The 18,295-nt window shown below is 38.6% G+C and overlaps 1 protein-coding gene across 1 annotated transcript in view; it reads left to right on the top strand.

Annotated features, from left to right (window-relative positions):
• Positions 1-18,295, top strand: part of LOC116575087 — a 139,304-nt gene that overhangs the window by 75,119 nt on the left and 45,890 nt on the right. The window contains exon 8 of the mRNA XM_032316212.1: positions 3,297-3,383. Coding sequence (XP_032172103.1) covers positions 3,297-3,383 — 87 coding nt within the window. The remainder of the gene's footprint in view (positions 1-3,296; positions 3,384-18,295) is intronic.

Here is an 18,295-nt window from a genome sequence, read left to right as displayed (position 1 = left end):
TTCAGAAATATGACTATAATTAGCATAGCACACACACAAAAGCATTCTCTAGCTCTTAGGTCAGTGAAAGACATTTTCTGGAAAGTGTCTAAAGTTAAGTCTTTTAAGGATTCATTTATAATTTATATTTTCTTCTTATTTCTTCTATTTCTCAACTTACTTTCTTGGTAGTGAAAATTATTTCCAAATGTGTGAGTTTCTTTCAAAAGTTGGAGATAGAGAGGATATCAGATGGAGAGGATAAAATGTCAACATGTCCCAAAGTTTCGTGTGGGTTGATCCAATCTCAAAGGAGTAGTTTTTTCAACACAGTATAAAATTGTTATCTAACTTTACTCTAATATTTTCATGTTCCTACTTGAACTGTTGTACTAGAATCTTTTACTGGTATTTCAAACTCAGGATGTATAAAATTGAACATCTTCCCTACCAAATCCACTCTACTTTTACTTCTTAGTAGGCAACGTCAATATCTTCTCAGCAATGTAGACTCATACTTAAGGGTCATCTTTGAGTCCTCCTTTCCCTCACTTCCCTGAATTTAATTGACCATCTACGTTCTATTAATTCTACCTTGACAGTGTTTCTCACATGATTGCTTTTCTCCTTTCCATTGTTGCATCTATTTTTCTAGCACAAGCCTTTAACTTCTGACCATTGATTATGGGGTTTTTCCAACACCAACAACCAATGTCTTTTTTTTCCCTTTTTTTCTAGCAGTTTCTGCAACACTCTTCTGTGTTGTTATAGAAAAATATCTGGTCTTGTCCCCCGTTCTTGGCATTCTTCCTAAACCCTTGTAATTTCCTGAGTGATAGGGTGATAGGAGCTTCTTCTGTTCTAACAAGGTGACTCTTGGTGGGACCCTAGGTAGCTTAGGGATGGGGGCTAGTCATTGAAAACACCGAGTCTTAATTAGAATCTCAGACCTTTCAGCTTCACCTTCTTTTTTTTTTTTTTTTTTCATCCATTCATCTGTGGATGGAAATTTGGTCAACTATTTTTTATAAGATAACTAGAATAGATTGTGAAATACCACCCCTCTCCCTAAGTCTGTGTCATTTGGATTTTATCCCTGGAACCTTGTGCATAGTAGACAGGGCTTCTTGAACTTAGCTTGGAATCTTCTCTGTGGGGTAATAGAAACTCCGCACTATGCCCAGAGGCCAATTGAATAGCAGGGTACTGGGACTCTTCCATTTTTGTGTGAGAAAGGTGAGCTAGAAAAAAAATAATGCCAAATCTATGACCCAACTTCTCCTTCCCCAGCTTCCCTATCCCCCAGACTTGCCACCCTAAGGCCAGAAGTGAGGACCTCAAGACTCAGATGCAACTGTTTTACAGAAGATCCTGAATCTCTCAACACCAGAGTTAGTAAGTGACAGAGTCAAGAGTTGAACTGAAATCTGTCTGTGTCAACACTCGTAATATTTCCATCATGGTATTACTTTTACCTTGAGGTGGCCAGACTGTAACATTAGAGAGGGGGTGTCTGGGCCTGGAAAGGGAGGTTACACTGATGGTAGGGGTGTGTGTGTGAAATGCTCAAGGATTGGGATGTGCTGTATATACAGATGGCAGCACTTCTGACTTTTAAGTGTTCAGGCTGCTGCTGCTTTCACATTTCTCCCTCTGACGTATTTTTATCTTAATCTTAAAAGTCATTATGTGAACATGTTACCTTAAAAACCACAAAACAGTATGAATTGTGGAGGGATGCCCAAAAGAAACAATTGCTCTTTCTCTCCTGCCCCGTCTCCCTTTTTGGCTTTCATTTTACAACCCTTCTATGTACACCCATGCTCTGATTAAACTGACCTGGTTGCTGTTCCTTCAACATTCAGTTTATTTTCTCTGTGTCCATGTATTTGTTTATAATATCCCTACCTGGAATGCTTTCCTTTATTTCTTTGTCATCAGAATACACTGGCCTGAATCCTTGCTTGAAATCTCTGCTCTAAGTAAAAATAATCGTTCTAATGAATACACAATTATTATAGGGAATTTCCCAAATTCTGACATGTGTTATGGCTATAGTACATATGTATATTTCCTCGCTTCAGACTATAAGCTTCTAGGGGCAGGGATGTATTTCACTGTTAAGGTATACTTCTCAAAATAGTGAAATCATGACCTATATACCAATGAAAAAGGAACATGTAGAAAAATTATTTAGGTCATTAATGAGAGAACCAGTAAGATCTTTAAAGTGTTTCAAATAAGAATTCGATTTACATTCTTCACAGAATAAAACTAATTTGCACTGGCAGGAACAGAAGTAATTTACATTGTTTATCAGTTTTCTACATTTTTGCTTCTGTCTTCCTTGAGTTGCAAAATACTAGTCAACCAAAGAGAGTCAAAGGTAGCACGTCTATACAATCAGATAACCCCTAGAGGGTCTTCCTTCTAATACCCAGGGCTCCCCTGAAAGGACACCCAGTAGTACCTCCTGGCCATCTCCAAGTCCTTGATAAATTTTCTTCATATTATCCATCTTCATTTCTTATAAAACGCCAAGAACCAGAGCCTTGTAAAGACCATACTGGAAAACAATAAATCATTGAATAAATGTGATTATGGCAGTGTAGAAAATATAAAACAAATTAGAAATGTGGGAAAAAAGCTCCACAATTAGATAACTCCTAGAAGTATATTTATTATAGTTTCTAATAAACCTAGGCCATATATTGAATTTGAAACTTTATCTTTAAAGTTTAACTTATCAGGCCCATAACTTTAGAATGATTTTTAGTAGTATTTGAAAACTCTTAGTTTGAAAACAGAGTGGGAAGACCCAACTTATCTGCTTTTAATTAGCTCAGCCAGGGTATATTGAATTATGATGGCCAATGAAAATTAACACTGATTTTTACAAAATAAAATAAATCATGCTCTGAGCATTTGCAAAATATCTTGTTTTGATCGTTATAACCTTAAACAACCTAGTTCTCTGAAAAGTTTCAGTAAATAAGCTTCTCTAATGTTAAGTTACTTGAGGCTTCTCAAAAATATCTGGTCACAGAAAGTCTTTTAATTGTCCTACTTATTAAAACAAAATGGTACACAATTTGGAAAGCCTACACATAAAATAATAAATGAAAAAAATTTTGTCCTAGAAAGTATAAAACCAAGATGATTCTCTTATTTTAGGAATATTGATAGGCCTACTGTTTGCCAGGCAAAACCTTTTTAAGACTTCAAATGTATTCTGAGGGTAGAAATGGGAAGTAATTGAATAAATAGCAGGCTATTATATCATGCCCCATCCAACATGATTAATCCTCTCTCCGCAGTGTTGCTTTCCTGGTACCTGGAGAAAATGCCATGAGTCAGTGTGGAATTTCAGTTGTGACTACAGACAGATGTACCAAAGAGACCAGGTCAGCATTATGCCTTGTGTAGGACCAAACTTATTTCTGTAATTAGTCCAGCTAAAAGTTACTTAATTCATGAGAAGAGAATCTAAGTTTATTGTCTTAAAGCTTAAGAGGAAAATTCAGATTAACTGGCTAAAGTTTTGTTTTTGTTTTAAACTGGCTCAAGTTTTAAGAAACGTCTCACAACGGACTTCCTGCCAAATAGTGGGTGGAAAGACGGATCTGGTCAGACACGAAGGTGGCAATTCCTCTGTGTAACTTGGTTCACATTTCTCTGAGTGTTAACCAGTGATGGCACTGCATTGATCTATCCATCTAACTAAACATTTAGGAGCCAGAGAACTTTTCAAGGAGCTGGGGCCATGTTTCACCTTTGCAAATGGTAGTCCCCGGAGTTGTTTCTAATTGATGGGATGGTGGTGGTGAGGGTTGGGGAGCTGCTCCCGCCTGAGGCTAGTGAACCCATTTCCAAACAGAGGAGGGGCTGCAGGCGTGGCCCTAAGTACAGCTTATTGTAAGAAACCCTGGGAAAAGTCTTGAAGCAAAAGGAAGAGAAGTGCAGACAAATGAGGAGCAAATTCTGCTGTGGGAGCCTTGAGATTTCATTTTTGCTGCTGGAATTCTGCCATGGGGAAGAGGATCCATCTCTGCCGGATGAGAAGAAAATGTTGAATTTAACTCATCTTACCTCCTAAATTACCATTAGCATGGTCATCATCAGTGCATAATTATTGAGTGTCTTCTGGATAGCTGCCCTTTAACCAGGAATATGCAGCCTTTATAAACCACAGAAGAGGGATCGGTACTTTCTAGGAGATTTAACAGAGAACTGAGCAGTCGCGTATTAAACATAAACATAAAAATTGAATGTAAATACGCACATCCATGTATAACGACTGCATATTGATAGCCAAATGGCTAATTTAGCTTTGAATGAGTGTCCAGACTGTAGATGATATGTTCACATTGAGAACAGGCAATAATGAGTTTACATGGAAAGCAATATAGCTTTTAAAAAGCCTTTCATAATCTTTTTAAATAGTTAGTGAACTATTTACTGTGATGTTAAGCTTAGGAAATAAATGATATTTAATACAAATCCACCATGAAACTGCCTAAGATCCTTAGAGTACTATGTTCTGTGAACGCAGAGCTTTATTATGACACCTAGCTTCCCACCAATGATCTCATGGATCTCTGGGACTACTTAAATAACAATGACAAACATAAATTGTTTAATATCTGTAGGCTCTCTGGTGTTTTACTTCTAGGCAAACACTTTGGAAATGAAGATGTTGAGGACAAAGTGAGCTACAGTTATAATCCTTTTCAGAAATCTGAAATTGGAGAGGGAGACAAACCATGAGAGACTATGGACCCTGAGAAACAATCTGAGGGCTTCAGAGGGGAAGGGGGCGGAGGTAGGGGTGATGGGTATTGAGGAAGGCACATGCTGTGATGAGCTGTGGGTGTTAGATGTAACTAATGAATCATTGAGCACCGCATCAAAAACTAATGATGCACTATACAGTGGCTAACTGAACATAAATTAAAAATAGATAAACAGGGACGCCTGGGTGGCTCAGTTGGTTAAGCAGCTGCCTTTGGCTCAGGTCATGATCCCAGAGTCCTGGGATCGAGTCCCACATCGGGCTCCTTGCTCGGTGGGGAGCCTGCTTCTTCCTCTGCCTCTAGCCTACCATTCTGTCTGCCTGTCCTTGCTCTCTTCCCCTCTCTCTCTCTGATAAATAAATAAAAATTAAAAAAAAAAAGATAAACAGAATTCTGAAATCTTTGAACTTTTTGACATGTTAACCCAAATGAGATTGAAACAAGGAGCATTTTAGAGAAAAATTATCTGCCTGTTGGGGAAGGAGAGCTGCTTTCTTTGATTGGAAATCTTGCGTCCTTCTGTGTGGGAGTGCTACCTCTGGCCCCCATAGCATCCTTGCCCTCTTCTGGCTCTATCCCAGGCCTGGGGAAAAGCCACAGGGCTCTGTCCATGGGGCACCAAGGTGAGCAAGATTAACTAAGTGGGCCTACACTGTGACCACCACTATGGTACAGAGAATAACTTTCTCACACTCGATTACATAACTCGCTGTAAGTCAAGGGTATTACCAAGTATGCACCAAATATGACCTTTCCCAAGGTCCATAGCGACAGCACCCAAGAAGCTGAAACTCCTCATAGAGGACCCCTTTCCGACACATCCATGTTTCTTTTTTTTAAATCTTCTTTTTCAAAGATTTTTATTTATTTATTTGACAGAGAGAGAGATCACAGGTAGGCAGAGAGGTAGGCAGAGAGAGAGGAGGAAGCAGGCTCCCTGCTGAGCAGAGAGCCTGATGCGGGGGCTCGATCCCAGGACCTGAGATCATGACCTGAGCTGAAGGCAGAGGCTTTAACCCACTGAGCCACCCAGGCGCCCCCACATCCATATTTCTATCTGATTTCTTACACCCCACGCTTCATTTATCTGACTTCTGCCCTGCAAATCTTTACCTTCCTTTTGAGAAATCATGCCTCTCAGCTACAGAGGTTGATCTCCTGCCACAATCCATTCTTCTCTTCACTGAAAGTACATTTTCCTAAATCTGAGTCATCCATTTCAAAATAACATTCTGGGTGGGTGGGTGGGAGGTGGGGAGTCAATGATCTGTGCGGACACTCCCTGAGTAGCTGGGGAACAGCCAGAATAGATATTGAGTTTTCCATGAAAGCACGGTGAGTTCATGGAATGACAGTTTCTTCCCCCAGTCTTGCATTGGAGAAATGCTTAAAATACTTCCACTCACCACCTCCCAAAGAACACCCTAATTCTGAGAGACGGTAAATTCCAATCCTATAATAAAATAGAGAAACATTTTTCTCATCCATAACCAAATTAATACTTCACAGTTTTTAGGTTAAGCAGAAAAAAAAATAATCTTTTTCTTCTTCCTTTGCTTCCCTTGCTCCCTCTCTTGACGGAAGAGAGGAGGTGGTTTTATTTTTCAAGTTACCTTTTATTCTGTCAGTAACACAACTCAGGAGATTCATTATTCAGTCATTAATTCCTCATTCAGTGACTTATTTAACAGATATTTGTTAAGTACTACTGTGTGCTATGTAGTATTGGAGGGATTATATAAATAAAAACAAGATATGCTCTCAGTCCACAAATATCCCATAGTGTAGTTAACTATAATACCCTGTGATAAGTGCTACAGAGGAGTCCTAGGTGGGAATGGAGAAAGTCACAATTAAATTTTCCTGGAGAGTCATGGTCTTATTTCTCACTTATTTCAATTGATCATGGGAAGTAACAATTCAGTTGTGAAAGAGAAAAATGTTTCTTTTCCCATTGTATGTTTACTGCCTATCTCTCAGAATTAATCTATGGTTTTTGGAGATATGTGTGTCCTTTTCGAAAATCCTGTGTGTTCAGCTGGAAGAAGAAATTGGCACCCCTTCAACTTAAGAGTGATGGGTAATGGCCCAGTGGAAGATGGCTTCACCTGGGTAGATTCTGAAACATCTTCATTTTATCTTAGGGATTAGTGATTCACACAGCCTGAGTTTCAGTTTATCTCATCAGCTTCTGCCTTGCAAAAAGGCTATTTCCTGGGGGCGCCTGGGTCACTCAGTTAAGCCTCAGACTCTTGGTGTCGACTCAGGTCATGATTTTAGGGTCATGAGATCAAGTCCCATGTTGGGCTCTGTGCTCAGTGGGGAGTCAGCTTCCCTTCTCCCTCTGCACCCCCCCCCCCCCACCTCTCTGCCCCTGCTCACACACTCTTTCTCCTTAAAATAAATAAAATAAAATCTTAAAAAAAAAAAAAAAAAGCTACTTTCTGGACTGTTTGTTTAGCTACTTCCCCAAAACTGTAACTCCCCTGAGCCTCCTGATCTTCTGGGTCCACAGCTATCAAAGCCTGAGGAAAAGTCAGTGATGGTATAAAAATGTGAAATCCATTCCTCCATTCATCCTTACAAATATTTACTGAGAGTTTGCTATGGGACAGGCACTGGAGTAGGTTCTGGAGGTAGAGGTAGACTGTGTAGTAATAACAGAGATATTGTGGCAGACTGCTCGCTGTCCCCCTCGATTTAATTTCCCCTTCTTCCCTAGGATAGGTGATTGCCAGCTAAAGACTACATTTCCCAGATTCTTTTGTAATTACTTTTGGTTCTGTGACTAAGTTAGGGTTGATGAGTTGTGAGTAGAAGCAGTGTAGGCTTTAGTGGTCTCACCCTTTAAAGTATTGACCTTGTGCTGCTGCTCTGGCCCTTTTCTCTTTTAATTGAGAGGAAGATAGTAAGAAATTATCAGTTCCCTTGACTAAGAGAAGGAAGCCATGTGTTGAGAAAAGGAGAGCCATCCCACCAGCTCCACATTGCCCTTAACTGGAATGTTATATGAAAGAGAAATAGGCTTGCAACTTGTATAAGTTTCATTATTTGAGGCTCTCCTTGTGAAAGCATTTTAGTCTGTACCCCAATTAACACAATCCCTGCCTTTGTGGATCTTAAAATCTGCAGAGAATCTTAGACGTTCATCAGTGAATCTCAAAATAAGTATATAATTACAATCTGAGATACAATTATGTAAGAAAAGGAAGTGGTGTTTTAAGAGCATAACATGAGATCTGACTTAGTCTTGGGGGTCGGGGAAGATTGCAGAAAGATCAGGAATGAAATGAGCATCAGAGATATGTTGGGTATAGTATTTGACAACTTGTAAAACAGTGGTTTTACAATAAGCCTTTTGGAAGGCCATGGCCTAAATACTTTTCTGCATGAATTTCTCTGCCTGATGTGGTCCTTGGATTTGAGGAAGCAATTACAAATGTTAGTATATACAGAATAACCAAGTGAAGTAATATAATAAGCTAAAAAGTATCTAGCATCTTATAAGACAGTGAATTAGGACGAAGTTCCAAAGAGTAGTGTCTAGTAAGCTATGTAAGCTATCGGTCTTTTAAAAGGAAAAAAATATTAAATTCTTACCAGGCCAACATTATCAGTATTTAAATTATAAGGCTCAGTTTAAAAAGAAAAAAAGCAGGGAAGAAGTTTCTGTAAGGTAAATCAACATAGACAAATGTATGAGGACAGCTGAAATGCATAAGAAATTCAAACAGAAACTTCAAGCTATTTCTCTTATTAAGGAAAAGAATGAAGTTATTTTTGGTCTAAATTGTTGGCTTATTGTCCACAATGATCAAATACAACTGAAGGCCTGTGCAACGGTCTGTTCGCTTCATGTACACTTGGAAGCAGAGACTAATTACAACTAATAGTGTGTACAGACAGGGAAAGACAACATAAAATTCAACAAATGTTTTACTGAAGAGCAGAAGACACTTTTCAAATGATAGAGACATAGGAACTTTAATAAGGTGATGCACAAATATGCCATTTTACAAGCAACACTGCTTTACTGAATCACATTCAGATATAAGAATAAGAAAACCAGTTGGGAGAGACCAACACATGCATTAAGAGTTGAGCACATCTGGGGCGCCTGGGTGGCTCAGTGGGTTAAGCCACTGCCTTCGGCTCAGGTCATGATCTCAGGGTCCTGGGATCGAGTCCCGCATCGGGCTCTCTGCTCAGAGGGGAGCCTGCTTCCCTCTCTCTCTCTCTCTGCCTGCCTGTCTACTTGTGATTTCTCTCTGTCAAATAAATAAATAAAATCTTTAAAAAAAAAAAAAAAGAGTTGAGCACATCTACCACATCTGATTACTCTGGTTTGATTCCACTGTGGACTGACAACAGACACTGTATGATTTCTGTTCTCCTAAATTTGTTAAGATACATCTGATGGCCCAGAATGTGATCTATCTTGCTCAGTGTTCCATGTGAGCTTGAGATGATTATTCCATACAGAATCTTTATTTCTGTTATGCCCAATATGGGCATATTTTGAGTTTGGAACTACAGAAGATTAACTAGATCCCTAATATTAACCAAGAATATACCAACTCAATCACACCTGGTCCCAACATTAAATACAACAACAAAACTAGTGATTATGGTAAAGAGTAGCAAATTACTCCATATTACTTTACATATTACAATGTTCTCCCATATTATTCTATGATGGAGCAACTTGTTCTTCCCAAAATTAAGTTGCAATTAGGTGGAAGAAATAATATATATAAAATAATATATATTAAAATGGATATAATATATATTTTAAAATATATAATACATTATTAAAATATATTTATATATAAATAAATATAATATATATCTGAATATATATATTATACAATATAAAATATATATTTAAAAAAACTATGATGTTTGTAACAAAGTCTTGCCTTGGCTCATTAGCTCACATGCTAAAATAAATATGATTTGCATTTAGTGCCTTAGGGACAAAAGAAAAATATTCATTGTTAGGAAAAAAAATAGCATGAAAAATGAATGAATAGTTAAAAGCATTGATAGAGACATAGTCATGAACATATTTCTTTTCCACATAAATGGAAAATTCTACTGGTGGATATAATCTTAATAATTATGATGATGATGCAATTTTCACTTCATTAGAAATTACTGGAAATGTTTTCCAAGACAGTTCTGATAATTTAAACAATCTCTTTTGAGAGGAAATAGTTCACATTATGTTTTAACTACCTCACTGTATAAAGAGGAAGAATATGTGTTTCTGGAAAGCTGACTTTTGAAATGGGAAAGAAGAAATTTCAAAGAATTCGTTGTTAAATATTACCCTCATCTGATGTAATTTTATTATGATAATAAAAGGCATATATAATTGAAGTTAAATAAACATTAATATCATGGTTCAGTTATGACTGTTTCATAGAAATAAAAATTCATCATATAGAAAATGAATTGTGATACTATCTTAAATGGAAAATAGAAAAGCTAGTAAAAATAGGAATACATTTGTTCAAGAAACAACACATCTTTTACTATGCATCATATTTAAATATTATTTTATCATTTTCAAATCATTATCACAGGTACCACTTTGTTTTGAAATTTATAATATCCATGTGAGAACAGGGTGTTTATTGAGCATCTACCCTGTGCCAGGTACTGGTAGGCACTGAGAATATAATGTTGGGCCAATAGGTAGAGTCACTGACCTTTTAGAATTTATAGTGTCCTGGGAAAGAAGGGCCAATAGATTTGATATTAGGAGGAAGTGTGATATATTAGAGGAACTTAAAGGGCCAATAGATTTGATATAGGAGGAAGTAGGGCATATTAGAGGAACTTAAAGTTAGCTAGTGTGCTGAAAGCACAGAATTCTAATGGGAGTCTGAGACTGAAGAGAGAGAAAAGCAGTGTGCTGGTAAACTGGTTCTCCCAGGGGAAAAAGAAAACCCTGCTTTGTAACATTTGCCTATTTCTCCTACTGCATCCAACTTTGAACTAGCAACTCTTCAAAAACCGGTTTGCAAAATTCTGGAGAACTTAACCATCTGTATGCCATTGCCAGCCAGTATGAGCCCACCCCAACACACGCCTTTTCTCACACAAGGGCCAGATCATCCAGAGCCTTATAGGCTGTGATAAGGAGTTTATTATCTTAAGGAACAACAGAAAGCCATATAGCTTTGGCTATAGTCTGAAGAAAAGATAGTAGAAAAGTATGATAGCGTGTAATGAAATAACTACTGTTGCAGGATCCTGTGAAAGACAATGATGGCTTGGACAACGTTGATGGCAAGGACAAAAAGAAGTAGAAAAACTCAAGAAATATTTTGATGGGATAATCAACAAGACTTAGTGTTGGACCACGGCATAAGGAAGAGAATGGTCTGTAGTATAACTTAGAGTTTTCTGGCTTGCAAAGCTGAATAAGTGGGTGGGTAGTGGTATCAAGACAGAAAACCCTGGGGGAAAACCAGCTTTGGAGGGAAAAGATCATTAGATCAGTTTTGAGCTTGGAGGTTGTGAGTCACCTTTGAGATCTCCAAGTAAAATGTTGAGTAGGCAGTGAGATATGTAGATTTGGAGATTAGAGGAGGTCTGGGATAAAGATAACCCTATGGGAGTCAAGGGTTCAATTAGGTGATCATTGACACCATGAGTTTACATCATTCATTGTCTAGGAAGAAAATACAGAGTAGGAAAAGTGAGGACACATAGGAGTAAGCCTTGAGGACTACAGCATTAAAGGGGCAGGCAGAAGAGACTGAACCAGCAAGGGAATACCATCGCCAGAGAAGTAGAAGGAAAGCCAGGAGAGTAGGGTCACAGAGGCCAAAGGCAAGAGTGTTTTGGGAGGGCAATATTGCTGAATGACTATACAGAGAGTAACTTTTCCAAACTCACCCTGGGGATGGAGAGCCAAGCATTCTTAACTTTGTGTTAGTTAGGAACAAAATCTCAATCTATTCAGATCAAACGGAAAGAAAGATTATTATAAGGATACGTAGATTTCACTGAGAAATGAAGAAAAGATCTGTGATTGATGGGAATCAGAACTAAGAGATAATTTTTATTATTCATCATTTTGATTATCATATTGTATTTAACGTGTGATTAATGTTATAAGTTTACCGTGGGTCAGGCCCTGCTCAGTACTTCATAGACATCTTTCTTGTGATTCTAATGACAACTCTATGAGAATGATGCTACTATTAACTTCATTTTATGGATGGGAAAACTGAGATTTAAAGAGGTTAAATAACTTCTGCAAGGTTACATTAGTTGATAGGGAGTGAGGGCTCAATTTATCTTAGCCTCTACTTTTTATGAGCTCAGTCTCTACACATCTCAATTCTAGGCCCCACAAAAGAATTCAATCAGACAAGCTCATCTAAGACATATATGGAAGTCAGGTGCCTCTTCATGATCCAAACAGCTGTGTGGCCAGGGACTGAGGTCACAAAGATGGGAGGGATTTGGGACTTTTAGTTTAAAGGGAGCTATGCGGAAATAGGATTGATGTCTGGGATGCACTCTCAGTTCTGTCTTTCGTATCTTATCTTTCTCTTGGGCCCCTTTCCTAAACATAAAAGCATGTTCCTCTCAGTATTAATTGAACACTTCTGATGATGGTAAATGACAGAAGCTCAGCTAGCATTCACTGAAGCAGAAAGGGGGAATTTTATTATAAGGATCCTAATGATCTCATACATCTCAAGAGAAAGAATGTTGCTGGATGTCAGGAACAACCAGAAACAAGGATCTAAATGTTTCTAAGACTCTGATCTTTTCTTTTTTCTGTCACTTTTGTGCCTTTATATTCCTTTTAATCTTGACTTCGTTTGTCTTTCTCATCACAGGTTACTTTTCAACCCATGATAAAAAACATGGCTGCAAACTTATTTTTACAGCTTATAGTTTCAATCAATGGAATGATATTGACTCAATATTTCCTCTGGTATGAAATATAAAAATCCCACAGTAGAGACACTTTGGTTCATTTGAGCAACTTAGCCATTCCTCATTGATTCAACTGGTTCATGAAGTAGGATTCTTTGGATCAATTTCGATTAGATTTACCCTCTCTACCAATTAACCTGGGCCAAGAAATAGGTCATATAAGAATATAAGATCTCAAAAAGCCATAAAAACTAGGAGGAGGTGGGAAGAGGAATCAGTTTCTAGAAGAAGAGGATCGCTCCATTGTCCTGTTTCTCATGACTGTCTTCCTGCCCTTCAGACTGCACAGAATGAACTCCGTTCTCGACAGTGCTGAGCTAACTATGGTCTTAACCTCTTATCTTCCTTTTCACAGGCCAGCTTGTTGAAAGTGGAATCTATAATCCTCTTCATTTTCCTTATCATAATGTCAGGCTTCTATCTACTGTAATTTGACTCACATTTTCACGAGGTAAGAAATTACTTTAGCCAAGGTTGTTGCTCACTAATAACAGTAAACAATTTAAATCCTTATCTTACAAGAACTATCTTCAGTTTATGTCATTATTCACCAATTCCTATATGGCAGAGACTTCCAGTTGCTTCCCTGGATCCACTTCCCCTGTCCTCCTTAGTAAATAAAATAGAGAACCATTTTTAGCTGGACTCATGGTTGCCCAAAATATGATGTGCCTTTTCCAGTCTCCTTTAAAATCGGTGTGGCCATGTGGCTAAATTCTGCCAATGGATTGGAAGTAGAAGTGTTATACAAAGTGTAGAGTAACTATCTTAAAAGGGAGTGGTGCTCCCTTCTTCAATATATCCCCCTTCACACTGGCCTGAATCTTGGACAACCCACTTAGACTAGTAAGATGCTGAGTATAATAGAGAAAGAATTGGATGATAACCGAGCCCCTGCACTAGCACCAGCTGCCTAACTCCACCTATATGAGAAAGCCCTGCAACCTGCCGCTAAGTCTGATCCTAACCAATGAGTACTCTTTCTTGAAACTCCTCTCCTTTCCCTCTGTTTACTTTCTCTGATTTCTGTTCCTTACTGGTCTTCTTCCTATTATTCTTAAATTCCAGCTCTGTCTTTTCCTTGATCTACCCCCCTTAATTGTCTCCAGGGTTCCATCGTGAGGCCTATGCTTATTCTTAATATTCTACAAGTGAAACGTCATAAATATCCACACTCTAATAGCTAAATTGTGTTTTTAACTCAGAAATACAAGTCTCTGGTCTTTCTATCTTCTCTTGACTGCTGACCCACTTGAGCTCTGAATACTTTGACCTTCTGAACATTCTTTTCATTAATTCCACATCTCCTTTGGTGACCCCACTCTCTAGATTATTGCCTGAGCATGAAGACTGAATTTCCCTGGACCTCCCTTTTCTGCTCTGCTGTGGTAGTCTTCGAGCTGGTATTCTTCTCTTACTCAGACTCTCCTCCACCTTACTGCCAAAGTAGCTTTCCTAAAACCAACCTTGATTATGTCAACTCACCAAATCATAAATCATTTAGACTCTCCATTATCTGAGGCATTTAGTCCATACACCATAATGTTTCATAATAGAAAGTTCAGAGAGTTGCCTTTCTCTTCAGACTTATTTTCAGCAACTTCTCCTTCAGATTCTGAAATTCCAATGATACCAAACTATTCACAGCCCCCAAATGAGCCATGCTGTCCTTTTCTTCTATCCTTTGTAGGTGCTGTGCGTTTTTTTTTTTTTTTTTTAAGATTTTATTTATTTATTTGACAGAGACACAACGAGAGAGGGAACACGGCAGAGGGAGTGGGAGAGGAAGAAGCAGGCCCCCCGAGGAGCAGGGAGCCCAATGCGGGGCTTGATCCCAGAACTCTGGGATCACGACCTGAGCCGAAGGCAGACGCCCAACGACTGAGCCATCCAGGTGCCCTGGTGCTGCATGTTTTAAAAATGTCCTTTTGCTATAGGACATGCCTCTCTTCCCCTGTTACATAACAAACTCCCATTGATCCTTTAAGACCCAACTCGGGTAGTTTTTCCTGTAGGAAGCTTTCCTTGACATCTTCAGGTGCATTTGGATTGATACTTTCCTCCGGGACTTCTTGCAACTCCCTAAATACACATAAGCCTGAATGTATTTCTTATGATGCAAGTTACATCACTTACACATCTACGTCTTGCTCTGGAGGACGAGCTTATCTTTTTGGGCTTGGAATTTTGTCATCTCCCTGGCATACTGTATGTACTTACTAAAGTGTTGAAATTATTTATTAATTCTAAAAGATAAAAATATAGGAAAATCAATGTTCTGTGATGACTACATGAATCTAGAGCCTGATTGTAAGTGGGGTTGCTGCTGTGTGCACAGTGATTCTCCAATTGGTCCTGACTGTACTGTCTTTGCTTATTCCTCCCCTTATTCTTGGCATCGGCTGTGTTGTTAATCCAAAGCTAGAGGTGCTAAATCTAGTTGGGCCCAGAGGATATTCCCTCCCCAGACATTTGAAAATAAATTAAGATATGTAAAAACTGAAGGTTCTAGAGTTGAGTCATCTGACGTGAGTGTCCTGGAGAGAAGGTTCAGCAACAACCAATCCCTGTGATTTTCCTGCATCTGCTTGGATTTCTGTCTTCTTCAAGGTTGATGAATCCTGCCCTTCCTTTGATTTTGAGGACAACCCTTTTAACATAATGTCGTGTTTCGTTTGAATTAGCCAGTCAGTTTCTTTTGCTTGCAAATAAAAGAATCTTAACCAGAGTATCCACTAGGAAAGTACTGAAGGATTGCGAACACTATTGGTAGATTCTCTGTTCTGTGGTTTAAAGATTAGATTCTCCTAATCCCACGCAGTGAAGCCCTTTGAGTTTACAGATGTGATAGCCCCTGAAGGGATTAGGTTGAGCAGAAGCTAAGGCAGGCAAATACACAATAATCTTTTCTACAAACCATATCAACTCAACTTAAATCTTTTTTTTTTTCCTTCTTAGGTGTTCCATTTTCATGTTTTTTATAAAAAGAATATTTTTTTCCCCTTCAAGAAACCGAATTTCCACCTCAAATTTAAAATGCCGTGTCAAGCTAGGAAAGGATTTTGGCTTAAATTGTTCCTAGAGATTAGGTCTACTTTCGCTCAATGCCAATTAAAATGACATGGTCTAACATAATGTAGTATCTGACGTTTCCATAGCAGCTTGCACTAAGCAGCTTTCCTTGCTAATTAGCCTGACAGCGCCCTGTGAAATACCTTCTACCCAAAGATGATACCACCCCTTTGTAAACAGAACCTCATATGACAGGAAACCAGAAAAGCAAAATTTATCCAGATGAAACAGAAAGGGGAAATGCTCTCAGCCAAAGTGTTAAATCCAAGCTGAGAATTGGCAGAACCCTGGGAAGAAAATATCCTCTCCTGTTTTGTTATCACACACTCAGCGGAATACTTAATAATCAGAAGGAATTAAAGGCTTGGTTTTGTAATGCCATTTGGCAATTGGCATGTCTGCTACCCACAAGTCTTTACGTACTAACACAGACATTATTTAATACTGATTTAGAGGACATATCAGTCTGCTGTTCAGCCCCACCACTTCCTGTCAACAGGAATGTTAATATAAAAACTCTTCACGTACCCAGCAGTTATTTAACAAAGTAATCTCAGGTCTCAGGAAATAGAAAATAATCCATCAAGCCAAAGGGTTTACTGAGAATTCAAAGCTGCAGCACAGTGCCAGGAATTAAAGTTTACACTGAGCTCTATTTACTCTTCTTTAGACCTAATTTGAGTCGGTATAAAAGTTTAGTTTTATTGCTCCCCGTTAGGTGAGCAGCAAATCAGGTTCAATAAAAAGAAACTAGAGAAAATGATTAAAAAAAAAAACACATGTAATTTCTATTACACTGACAGTCAGAGAAAGGAAGGGGAAGTTAGATCCCTAGAAAAAGGGATCCCCAAACTATAAAACATTTACTTGTCTGGAGCCATTTCAGAGAAGAACAGGGGTGCCTGGCTGGCTCACTTGGTAGACCATGTGACTCTTAATCTCGGGGTCAAGAGTTCAAGCCCCATGTTGGGTAGGGAGCCCGCTTAAAAAAACCCGACAATAAAGAAGGGCAAATGGGCTTGTTCAGTTTAGCAGCCCCTGATGCAACACTGTGTTATTATTATTTTGCCTTTTTTTATGACTTTTTATATTCTGAAAATTAGAATGAAGATATTTACTTTCTAACAGTAGTTTTTTGGAAGGAAAGTATAAATTTAATTCTTGAACACAAGTAAATACTATGAGCTGAAAATAAAACACACATATATACAAGCCGTCAAAGGGAGGGCTGTGGAGAAGGTGCTTGCATTTGGGTGGGCTCTGGTGTGGGGACTTGCCTCCAAGTGTTGGGCAGGAGGCTCGGGACACAGTGAGATGTACTTATGTAGTGGGGCACATTCAGGGTGCTGATGGCCCTATGGACCCTTTCACTGCTCCTGGTGCAGGGAGGTGTTCCATGTCCCTAAGGACTAGGCAGGGGCAGGACTCCACCTGTCCAGATTCCCTGGGACCTCTCTTCAACTCAGTCTTTGGGGCTCTGCAGATACTTCCTAAAAAGGCAAATCATAAAAATATAAATTATGAAAACAAAAAAAATGGAGGTAGAGGTAGTGGAAGAAAGCATCTTGAGCTATCCGGAAGGGTTGATAGCCAGCATGGAGGCTTCTATTTAAGAAATAAGGATATATTTGCCTAACTTTCTATTAGAATTGGTTGTGGGACTGAATTGAGGAATGGGGAGGGAAGGAATAAAAAAAAAAAAAAAAAAAAGGAAGAGGAATGGTGAGTCCACGGAAACAAAATAGAAGACTTGACTATGTCCCCCACCCTGGAGGGCAGCAGCAGGCGTTGGGAAAGGAGAGCCAGGCAGAGTAACTGGAACTGCAAGGCAAGCCCAGGACCTGCTCTAGGAGTTTAGGAGGGGAGGCCTTGGGTTGGAAGCAGAACAAAGTACTGTATACAAAAGGGACCATCCAGGGTTGTGCAGGTTGATAGGAGAGGCAGTAGTCCTCATTTATTTTAATTAATTAATCTTTAGCCAACTGTAATCTGAGAATAAAGTAAAATTACTTAGTCATATGTCTATATTGGTTGAGATGTAGCAAATGTTTGACTTTATTTAAAAAGCATGTATGATTTATTTTAAGCAAACATTGTTTTGTGAGACACAAAGAGATGGTCTTCACCTTCCGGGTCCTTTCAGTTGAGTGACTGGGATAGGCATATGCACAAATCAGCCTAATGCGAGTCTGTCCAAAGGAATAAGAATAGAACAATTATTGAGCTTCTACTTTGTGCCTGGCTGTGTACTAAGCATTTAAATAAATTATTTTATCTAAATCTTATAGCAATTATAAGAAGTAGATATAATTATTTCACTTTCACAGATGGGGAAACTGAATCTTAGAAGGTCAGTTAGCTTGCCTGGGGCCACAATGTTCTAGAAATTAGAGAAGATAGATTCAAATTCCTCTGACTCCTACTCATTCCTTAAGGCTTTTTGCTCTAACCAATTAATTTCTTAGAGTCAACTTGTGTTTGTTTGA

Source organism: Mustela erminea, chromosome 16 (genome assembly GCF_009829155.1).
Source record: "Mustela erminea isolate mMusErm1 chromosome 16, mMusErm1.Pri, whole genome shotgun sequence".
NCBI classification, from domain to species: Eukaryota; Metazoa; Chordata; class Mammalia; order Carnivora; family Mustelidae; genus Mustela; species Mustela erminea.
Note: the sequence above shows the minus strand (reverse complement) of the source record. Positions and strands in the feature narration are given on the sequence as shown.